We start from the raw sequence: 12,023 nt of genomic DNA on the forward strand, positions 1-12,023 counted from the left end.
ACTTGGTGACAGTGGTCGCCATGATAAATAGAGAGGGAAAGTCTTGTTAATGGGGACAAAGCCAGCAGTAGAACCTTAAACTAGGTTCTAAACCTTCAGCGCTGTATCCAAAATTAAAAAAAAGTTTTTGCTTTAGGTTTTAGGAGGCTCTGTCACATAAGTATAACTTTTGAGCTAAGAATATGCCTCTAAAGAAGAATCGGAATAGTAACCTCCTACAGTAATGCTTGTAGCACTCACTGGTTCCTCCAGTTGACCTCCATATCACTGCATCACATAGTAATGACATGGAGGTCAGCAAGAAGAGCCATTGAGTGTCACACAGGACACAGGAATTTGACATCTCTGGAAGTGTTGGTTTCCCTGCAGACTTTGGGGGACCTTTTCCTAGCATCTGAGTAGCATTTAACAGCGTAGGCAATAGGAGTTTCTCTTTGCACAGTTTTCCTTATGTGACAGAGTGTCTTTAAACTTTTGTTGTCAATTGCAGATATCAAATATATTATTACCACCCTTTGCTTCATCTACACAAAAACTATGAGACTCTTTTGACTCTTCAGATAAACTAGTCCAAATACGGCTTAGATATCAAATTTTATATTTTATCTGATATAGGAAAGGAATTGTGTACTGGGCCCAAATCAAAACCAATAAAATGTACATATATACCTAGCAGATGAAGAGTAATATTGTAACATCCCAACTGCTCGTCTTTAAGGAAAAACATTTTCATTTCTTTTCATGCTGGGTTGATATGAGAGCATTTTTGGGCACATATCAAATAAAAAATGCTTTGATTATTAGTGACTATAAAGAGCGGAGCCTCCATTAGAGTGACCAGCAATGTACAATATAAATCACTAAGAAGGCAATGATAAGTGAAAGACCAAAAGCCACACATAAAAAAATCCACATTTTTACCATGGCTGACATACAAATAATTACTACAGTTATGAGATCAATTGCAATGGCGGTGGGCTAAACCATAAATATTACAACTCTTGCAAGCAACTGTCACACAATGTGGTGTAAGCCATTTTGTTTGATGATTTTAAATTTTAGAATATATATACTTTTTATTTCTCGTCATTGAGATATCCCAATACCCTAATTTGCCATAGCCAAGTCCTTGCATTGTTTTAGAGACTAATTCACCCAACTTCATGACTGTCTGTTCCATTGGCATTATGTGACAGGTGCTCTTCACTTACACAATAAAAGCAGCAGTGTTATAACAAACATGTATATTTCAAATTCTAAAATTTAGCCCATATATTCCTCAATAATATGCATAACTGACATTTTAACACAATTTACTGTACTAGAACTACCATTTCTTTACAAAACATGTAGCAGGGAACAGAACATAAAGAGCCCCGAATAAAAAAGGACATCCTTTGACCATTTCATAATTGTCTCTGTTCCTTATATGGTCAATGACATCACCCAGAAGACCATGCCCCTTTGTTTATAACAGCTGTCATCAGACCTGATGGTGTTTTTTTTCTTTTAACAGGCGGTGAGCATTGTGATTGACATTGATTTGCATCGCTAGATGATGTGATTGACCATGGAGGTACTGTACATCGCAGGACATGTTTTTTTTTTTTTTTGTAAATTAAAGAACGTGTCAAAAACGGTGTCAATATTTTTATTTATAGAAATCTATGAATGAAACCTGATCTAGGAATGGAGGACGTGGAGATTTAATTAATGTGTTATTCATAGAAGCTGTAGTGTGGCTTCTAAAAAAGGTGGAGCTGAGCAGAAAGCGCAAGCATAGTCGGGCACTCATAATAAGTGATTGTCACCACTCCCTCAGTCAGATAGGGGGGGGGTCTGAGGATAAAGATCTCATGGAATCCTGGAGCCAACGGCACAAGGGACACAGTGGATTCATAGTAAATCAAGGCCCCATGCTGATTTTTTTCTTTTTTTTTCTTCTTTTTATATTGACCAAACTTAGGCTTTACCATTTATACCTAACCCAGATAGAGGGGGGGGGGGCCTGACATTTTTTTTTTTTTTTTTTTTTTGGGGAGGGGGTTGCTTGGTTTCCCCCTTAAATCAGTGAATGAATAAATAGGTAAAAGTGTCGCTTTGAGCAGACATAGTAAACTATCAAATTTTTAGATATTAAATAGATATGCTGCAGATATATAATTATTAAAATGGACTAGGATAATCTGTTTATGTCAGCATGCTCACTGGGCTCTCTTAAAAAAACAGTCTCCTGGCAGGAGCTAATCAACTTTAAAAATGCACCTAAAGCCATGTTTTTGTAAACACGTTTAGGTGCGTCAAGTGCTTGGGCGGTAATTTGGCCAAAATAATAATGTATTTAATTTTATTTAAAATTTATAAATATTTAATATTATTACTATTTTAATATTATTATTTAGGACACACATTTAGGTGCACCAAGCATTTTTTTTCCAAAACGCTGATGCTCTTGAACCTGCTGGAAATGGTTTTTTATCTGCTTGTAAATGCCTTTGTGTCCATGGATGCATAGGCTAAAATTGAGAGGCATTTAGAGGCAGAAAAAAAAAGTCAAACACTCCCAAAAAATGTAATTTTTAATGCTCAGAGTGCATGAGGCCCAAAGCACAAATTAAATTGTATTTTAAGTATATTAGTGTCCCTTTGGGTAGTCTTCACAGAGCTTGAGAAGCAATTAAACTATATATGAAATAATGGAGCAGATGCGGTAGAGGGCAGGGAAGGTGTCTTATGCTTCACTGCTTTCCTTCCTGATGCCTATGCATCGTACTGTACCAAAATGCCACTGCTGCTTTCACGTGTACAGGAGAAGTCGCACAAGACAGGTGTTTCATTGTAATGAGATTTACAATAAATAATAGACTTAAAAGCAGTTCCAACCTGTCAATAATCACTGGATCGGAGGGAGTCTCATTCCTGTTCCCGCAGCTCTTCTTATCACAGCAGCGGCTGTTGAGGTGGAAAACACAGGGTTTTAGTAATACAGCCATGTTACAAAATAAGCCACATTAAGTCAGCAGGTTCAAATTGCTGCAGCAGTAACAGGATTGCAGCGATCTAGAACCAGTGTCAGAGAACAGGTTTGGGCCACATGGGGGCTAATTACTAGCGCTAACCTCTTCCAGCACAGCTGCTAGCTTATTAAGCCTCCAAACGGCACAGGTAAATTAGCAAATTGTCCTCGAAAAACTCAAAGCTTATACATTTCCCCACATTTTAGATGGTGCTTTGATGACTTAAAGGGCAAATAACAATAAATTACGAATTGGCTCATGTGAAACAATTCTCAAAGCAGGCCTATTTGCAAATAATGTATTATAGTGAATCTGTATTTCTTTTTAATAGCAATTGAAGTACCGCATCTAATGGAAAACAGGTACCTTAAAGTGTCTGTTCCTACCTTCACAGCATTACTTCCTTCCTTAAAGCTAAAGTGACCTAATTTACCTGTAATGAAGGGTATCCCATGTCTGTTAGGTAGCTCCTGTAGAAATATTCTGTGGTGTGGTGATAGGTCCTCTTCCTGTCTCTGAATTTCCTGCGCTGAGGGAGGTAATGGCTCCTAGTCTGAGGGTGAGAGGCTGGGAGTGGGGCAGGGATGATGATGGGATAGGGTATAGTATTATAGGTCTTTATATGGTTTTCCAATCTGAGATTTGTCCATGTCTGTGTACAACTATAAATCTTAGCTTGAGTTTCAAGGTAAAGGGTTCTTCACTTTTTTGAGTAAAGTTCAGGTTTAAGCTGCCTTTTTTAGTGGCTCTCTGGAGGTAGTTGGGCATTTGAGGAGTCTTCTTGAAGAAGAGTGTCACACAGGAGATGGTTTTGGGTAGAGGCTACTGCAGGACACTAAGAAGGACTCAAAGCCCACAGGTCAAGGTAACTTTGACTGCTCTAAAGGGGTCAAGGAACAGATTTATTACAGAGAGAGCCACTGTAACTAAGAAAGACTGTGACTACTCTTACATGGTCATAAACCAATTTCGCTGCTCTTACATTTACTAAGAGGCTGCTCTACTACCATTTTCAGAATACCTGTACTATTTTTGTGCTTTTTGGGTACATAGAACCGCAAACTTCCTTGCCTAAAATTGATTTTACCATTAAAAAGGTAAAGACTAAAGTGATCAATGCTCAAATAATTTTTCACCCCACAATACACCTAGGACCAGACTCTGAAATGGAAATGTTAGTCTGCCACACTACATAGGGAGTCATTCAGCACCAGCCTAGGAGGAGAAGTGCTACATATATTATATAGTACGAAAAGGTATTTTCAACCCAGAACCATTGCCCAGCCATTCCATAGAATATTACTACTTGCAGTTGATTCCAGGCTGCCTTTTGCAAAAATAGTAGACAACATGACAAAAGATAAGCAGAAACAGCCAAACTAAAATGATATAGCATTCAACAAAAGTGACAATAATCACCTTTATAGTGTATGTCTGGTCAAAATCATATTCAGTATATCTCTGCAATACATGCCAATTCCCTCATGTTTTGTCCCTTTCAAACATTGCTAGTCCAAAAAAAGATCCTGTCAATCTGCCAAAAATCCAGCGTCTTCCTGACTTCCTGTAGTAAGCCGACAGTGCTGCCTCTGTAGCACGCAGATTCCAAGTAATGTTGTCAGCCCTGCCTGCTTGGGATTTCAGTGAAGCAGAGACATCATGCTGAGTTTACTGCATATAGTACTAAATTTCAGGCAGATCAAAGGGTATTTTTTCAGTACTTCCAGCATTTTCAAGGATTAAAAATAGAAAAATCTGCATGCATTGCAGATAACGTACTGCAATTTTTTTTTTTTTTTAATGTACGATTATTTATTTATTTTTTTTAAAGGAGGCTTGTCTGCAAATAAATATGGTGCACAATATAAATAAAAAGATGTGAGATAAAACAAATCATATAGTAAACATTTTTATTATATGTATTAACTGCATCCAATACAATATTTTTCTGAAAAGCAACCCTTTAGGCATCAGAGAATTACACAGTAGAATGTCTCTGATACAAAGCAGAAAATTCGCCAATTAATTTTAACCCACAGCAAGCAATAGGATATCTGCATTCATTTCATTTAAACCACACTAGCAGGTAAGTCACATTCTGATTGGTCCAGTCCACAGTGACATCATCTGGTAATCTGATCTGTTAACAAGATGGCTGCTTTTATTAAGGACACAGTTATATGTAACAGCGAAACATTACTGGACTGCAAGCTGAAAACAGGAATTCTGTTCTTGACCTGAGCCACCTCCTGCCAGTTGGGGCAATGGCACAAAGAGCCCTGCAGAGCCTGACAAAGCCACCTTTATGACTGTCCTCAGTGCCTGACACAATGCAGCCAATTTCTACATGGCTTCCCCATATGTGGTGCATAGAGTTTGTGGATAACCGTGTTATTTTACTGGGAACTCAGCAGTGCTCGGGGAATACACTAAAATCATTACTTAGTTTGTAAGCCAATAAAACACAACCTGATATTCAGAGTCAGTTGGCAAATGTTCTCTATATTCCTGCACTGTGTTTGTAATTATTGCTAATTTGCAGAATTAAAGAATAGCCAAAGGCAATTTTTTTTTACTAGAACACCGTCAGGTTTTTATTGCTCTCTGTGGTCCTTGTTTAGGAGATTTACCCTTTCCATATACGCTGTTTTCCAAATTTCCAAATTGTGGGTTGTCATCAGAACTGGAATAGAGGGGAAATCTTCAGAATGGAACACTAGCGCTAGTGACCCTGTTAACAACCAGTGATTTACTTACTTTGGAGGGATTTCATCTCAGTTCCTGTTTCGGCTATGGGACAGGAAGTGAAGGGAAATCTCCCCAATGGGACACACATGGCAAAAAAAAACAAAAACTGACAGGGTTTTTAACCCTCCCTAACTCTATTCAAAATGGGGGAAAAAAGTTTTCCCTTCAGTTTTTCTTTAAAATAAAACTATTAGATAAAGGTCTCCCAATGGGTTTGGTTTGGGATGGGTTCAGTGAACATAACTGACATTTAGGTGCCAAATTCGAACCCCATTGATGTTTAAATTGCTTGTACATGACAACTTTGGCCATTACTTCAGTCTTTAAACATACAACGCCCGCTGACCCGTCGAAAGACAAAAAAGATGTTGACTGTCAACACAATTCTTTCCTGACGACTGCTTGCTCACAGATAACAGGTCCACTAGAGGACAGCTGAGTATTAAAAAAGGGGAGGGGTCTCCCAGGCAGTGTTATTGACCAAACATAAAGCCATGACCATATTTGGTCATATTAGGGAGAAGGTGTTCGGAGAGGATTGTATTGGCATTTGTTTTTTCTTTTAGCATGTCGTCAGGGGTCTTTCATCATAAAATGGATCTGCATCGCTGGATAATGTGATTGATGATCGATTTACATCATGAGATTATTTTTTTTTTAATAAAGTACTTCTTAAAAACTGTGTGTGCTTTAATGTACTTTTCATTTTTTTTGTAAAAATTTAGGGGGCCCTCTTATTTTTAAGAGGCTTCAAGATTCTCATAAACCTTCAGACCCCCAGAACCACCGGGCCAGGGTTGTGGTAAGAAGGCCCTTGCCCTCCCCTCCTTTCCTTTCATATGCCACCAGACTGCATGTTCAGATAAGGATCTGGTGTAGATTTTTTTTTGGAGGTGGGGGGGGGGGGGGGAGAGAAACCTGCCAACAGGAAAACCAAACTGCTAGCTCATCTCTACTATCCAGGAAAGTGGTAAGACCGACAGAACAAAGTATCTTTAAAAACAGTGGGGCTAGTCATAAGGGCAAGTTATTTTCCCTGAAACTTCATAAAAAATCTGGATATTTTGACAAAATTTTGCCAGTTTGGCATAATGCATTGGAGTCAACAGGGAAGTTGTTAAAATTAACACCAACAGGGCCTTCCCCTTTCTCGGACTGTCATTGGATGGTGAAAAGTAAGGAAGTAGACTGTCCAACTTATTCCAGCCTGTGCTCTGCTGTCCAGTAGATGGCAGAGGGCTAATACCAAGTCAAATGAAGGTACTTATACTGCTTGCATTTAACAAAAGTACATTTATCAATGCAATAATGAGGTCTGCATCAGTATCTGTCATGTACATCTTCCTGGAGTTCAGCTTTAATAAATAACAGTTTGTTTTTTGCATGGGATCGATGGACAAGAAGTCAGCTGTGAAGTGGTAAATGTAAGTTCCTGAATTGGTCCCTCATTTATCCATTAATGTGAATAAAACTAAAGTGCTTATAAATGATGTTGAATTAAATATAGGCAACAGAAAATAAATATACAGCCATTGAACCCCTAGATGCTCTTTACCTGTTAATTCTTGACTAGCCAATCGTCTAATGCCCAGAAGCTGCTCAGCATCTGAATTCAGTGCACTAGCCATGGGATTGTTTTAATGCCCCATAAATTTACTCCTTTTGTCACATAAATGCAAAGCTTTATTGCACTGTTAGTCTTGACAGAAAGCCCCTGCAGAAAGTTGTTTGGGGATTAAATCTCTAAAGCATGCTATTTCCAAACAGAGGGCTTTCACTATTTCATGTCTGGTTAAAGGGAATTTCGACTGAGGGGAAGCAAGCTGTCTCTCACACCATATGGCAAATGGCCGTGCATAGTAATTAGGTGAGCTGATGAATGGGGAGCAGGCTCTAATTTTATGCTTATAACCAAAGCTCCATTTGCACCTCTTATGCAAAATCAGCACTTCCAGTCTACTATGGTATTGTGCTAACACGCTTCATGTTTTCTAAAGGTGGAGGGGTAAATTCTTCACCCAGAACTAATTCTATCCTGCCATACCTGGGAATACCGGGGATCAAGGATTAATCATATCATCTACATGTAATATTTTATGAAAAACAAAAATTCTAATGTTTTTAGGGGCTCTAACAAACCTAGGGGGTTTTTCTCTTTGCTAACAAATAAAGTCAACCCTCAATCTGTATTTATAGCAATTTAGCAATCGTTTTTCTATAGGAGTCTAAATCTCCACTCATAATTTGTTAAAACATTACAGACTTATCCCTCATGAATGCTGTCTTTGCTCTCATTTACCTGTATTCTCTCCCTGCCATTCCAGTGTTAGGCTTAAGGCCCCCATGGAAGCTGACCTGTATCCTACCTGAGCATGGAACTAAAAACCAGCACTCTGTCCTGGCTGCTGGATGAAAGAAAACTGTCAGATAATAAAGGCTTTTGCAGGCAGCATAGTGGCTAAGTGGTTAGCACTTCTGCCTAGCAGCACTAGGGTCACCGGTTTGAGTCCCAACCATGACACTACCTGCCTGGAGTTTGCATGTTCTCCCTGTGTCTGTGTGAGTTTCCTCCAGTTTTTCCGATTTCCTCAGCTCAATCCAAAGACATGCTGGTAGGTTAATTGGATCCTGTCTAAATTGGCCCTACTAGATGTATGAATGTGAGTGAGGGACCCTGAATTGTAAGCTCCTTAAGGGCAGGGACTGATGTGAATGTACCATGTATATATGTAAAGTGCTGCCTAAATTAATGGTGCTATATAAGTACATGAAATATAGGTCCTGAGTTCAGGCAGAAGACAGGACAGCGTTACAACTCAACATACAGACTTGTAATGGAATACAAGTAAATAATCAGAAATCAAGTAATTCTTGAGGAGTAATTTTGAGCCATTATAACAAACAAGTCTTGCTGGAATGGATACATAAAGGGAAATGGAAGGCCAAAACACATTTGATTGAGAAAATGCTACTTTACATTTCCACCAGCAGCTATTAATGTGACCAAGTTACATGATCCCTGCCAACTGGAAGATACTGGGTTTAATTTACTAAAACTGGAGAGAGGAAAATATGGTGCAGCTCAGCATAGAAACCAATCAACTTCAAGGATTTTTTTTGGTCAAAGTTTTATTGAACAAGCAGAAATTAGAAGCTGATTGGCTACCATGCATAGCTGCACTAGATTTTGCACTCTCAAGTTTTAGTAAATAAACCCCACAGTGTTCAGGCAGATTTGCTCAATGGCCAACTTTGCCTGAACTCCAGTCCTCCAAGACCCTTTGACAGAAACAATGGGATTGATGCCATGCTGTCAGAAAGGGAGCTCAGATCACCAATTTCTTCAGGAAAGGTAAGTAGTTCAGCTGTTACTCATTAGACTTCTATCCTATCAGGATGGGTAACATACAGTATCTTTAAGTTAACCTTAGTCATAAGATCTACTTGGATTGACCTGTAAATGCTCTCACCAGAAAATGAATGTCTTAAAGCTACAGCATCGATGTGACAGCCAGGCAACTAGCATTCTGAGAAGTCCCCTTTCATGCTCAAAAATCAGTATAGTAATGGTCCTCAGTATTATGCCCTGTGTTGAGGATACCTTAACAAATGCCACTGCTTTGATAGCTACTGGGCTGGCTGTCACTTTGTGCAGCTGCCACCTTTCAAATCTGGCTGTCACTAACAGCTTTGACCCCCACTAACAATCAGGAGTAATTTCTGATCACGTGATCACCATGTCAGCTATGACATAGTGATCACATGCAGGCTTAATGCTTAATTTGAAAAAAGGAAAAAAAAAAATATATATATATACAGTACATATATGTGTGTATATATATATATATATATATATATATATATATATATATATATATATATATAGAGAGAGAGAGAGAGAGAGAGGGAGAGAGAGAGAGAGAGAGGAGAGAGAGATGGGTGTTTTTTTTTTTAATCAAAACAGGGTGCCAAATAAAATAATTTTGCGTCCTACAAATCAAATGTAAAAATGATTTAGGTAAGCCAATTAGGTGTAATGTTATCCAATGCCTACTGATGCTGGTAAATTTGTCCTGAGCATCCAGGCTTCAATGACCTTTGAATCATATTTAAGACGAGCCTACAAGCACCTGAAAAACTGATTACCAACCTTTAAAATACTGTATACTCACATTTGGGCCACCCCACCACAGTTAGCGCCATTGCCACAGATGCCACAAAGAAAAGGCAAGCAGTGAATAATCCGATAATACATAATGTTAGGTTTACCGCTGATGTATTTTATTTCTGTAATTCTTCTTTAAACAAACAGTATTCCATCTGCCTGTATCTGAAATCAGCTGTGGATTGACCTTTTATCCTGGGGCTGAAGGAGTTAAACAAATAATTGTGCCCGCGCCCCAGCGGCAGCTTTGTTTAATGCCCGGCCGCCAAGTAAATAAACAGCATCTCTTACCAGTCCGTAGGCAGTGCGGAAAATGGTAATCTCCAGCATTAGCTGCCTGACATTTTAAATATGGCTTTTCTGTCTAAAGTATACTGTACAAATAACATAATTTGCCTTCAACGGCTTCATGATTCCCCTGCTGTGAGCTGTGGATTTTTATTTATTTCTTTTTTTTTCTACTCTGCATTGTATTTAAAAAGGGAAAAATCCATACCATCAGTATGGTAACCTGATAGGAAGATAAACAGGGTAAACCACCCCAGTGAGAGAATATAGATGTATCAGTGTGGGTGTAGGAGTGTGTGTAGGAGGGAGCGCTGAGTGCCTATCAATCACAGCCAGTCCTGTCTGTCCATACCGCAGCTGTGTATGTCCCAGCAAGGCTGATGTATAGCATCTTTATCATTAAATTATGTATGAGTGAATCAGGCTTACCTATTGCAAGTGCAGCAATGATAAGTTTGGTGCCTTAACCTATAGCCACCAGATTTCATATTAATTAAGTCAACTCAATTACATTACAACCTGATTGTACAGTTTCTATACAATCTCCTTCAAGCTGATCATACACATTTCAGTCTACATAGGAGGAACCCTTTACCTTGTGTATTATATTATACAGGATTTATATAGCGCCAACAGTTTGCGCAGCGCTTTACAATATGAGGGAAGACAATACAGTTACAATACATTTCAATACAGGAGTAATTTGAGGGCTCTGCTCGTTAGAGCTTACAATCTAGCTTTAAGACCTTAGCTTTTACCATTGACTGGTCTGGCTGATTAAGGTAGGACTTGAAAATTGTGTATATGTTTTAGTGAAAAAGGAGTAAAATGATAAGGGTAATTAGGGGACACTTTTTTTGCCCAAGAACAGGTCCAGGGTGGGTGAAGGGAGATTGGGTAATCCCCAGAAGTCATTCAAAGCCTGCTGCACCCTTAATACCTCCTTCATTTTACCTTTCAAATTGACTCAAATTTTTATCTTTCACATTGACTCTAATTTTTACCTTCCACATTGACTCTAATTTTTACCTTCCACATTGACTCTAATTTTTACCTTCCACATTGACTCTAATATTTACCTTCCACATTGACTCTAATTTTTACCTTCCACATTGACTCTAATATTTACCTTCCACATTGACTCTAATTTTTACCTTCCACATTGACTCCAATATTTACCTTCCACATTGGCTCTAATTTTTACCTTCCACATTGACTCTAATTTTTACCTTCCACATTGACTCCAATATTTACCTTCCACATTGACTCTAATTTTTACCTTCCACATTGACTCTAATTTTTACCTTCCACATTGACTCTAATTTTTACCTTCCACATTGACTCCAATATTTACCTTCCACATTGACTCTAATTTTTACCTTCCACATTGACTCTAATTTTTACCTTCCACATTGACTCTAATTTTTACCTTCCACATTGACTCTAATATTTACATTCCACATTGACTCTAATATTTACCTTCCACATTGACTCAAATTTTTACCTTCCACATTGACTCCAATGCATTTAGGATAAATGCCAACATTTTACAGAAATCTCCTTATATACGGCAAAATTTCAAAGAAACAAAAGCTCCATTTTTAGCTTACCCTTAATTTTGGGGCAAGAATCGATTGTTTGAGTTTGTATAATGCAACGCACAGAGATTTTGCCCAAAAAAACCCCAACCTTTTCTTTATTCCATAATATGAGGTCAAACAATGAATTAAACTACCGTATATGCTTGCGTATAAGATGACTTTTTAACCTTAAAAACATCCCCCACATATTGGGGGGTCGTCTTA

At 38.4% G+C, this 12,023-nt stretch overlaps 1 protein-coding gene across 4 annotated transcripts in view; it reads right to left on the bottom strand.

The window, feature by feature from the left end:
* EBF1 (EBF transcription factor 1) overlaps nucleotides 1-12,023 on the bottom strand; it is a 468,611-nt gene that overhangs the window by 424,896 nt on the left and 31,692 nt on the right. For all 4 annotated transcript variants that reach the window (XM_082253142.1, XM_082253140.1, XM_082253141.1 and 1 more), the window contains exon 6: nucleotides 2,884-2,952. In XM_082253142.1, the coding sequence (XP_082109268.1) occupies nucleotides 2,884-2,952 (69 nt within the window). The remainder of the gene's footprint in view (nucleotides 1-2,883; nucleotides 2,953-12,023) is intronic.

This window comes from Pelophylax lessonae, assembly GCF_965119305.1.
Source record: "Pelophylax lessonae genome assembly, chromosome: 4".
NCBI lineage: Eukaryota > Metazoa > Chordata > Amphibia > Anura > Ranidae > Pelophylax > Pelophylax lessonae.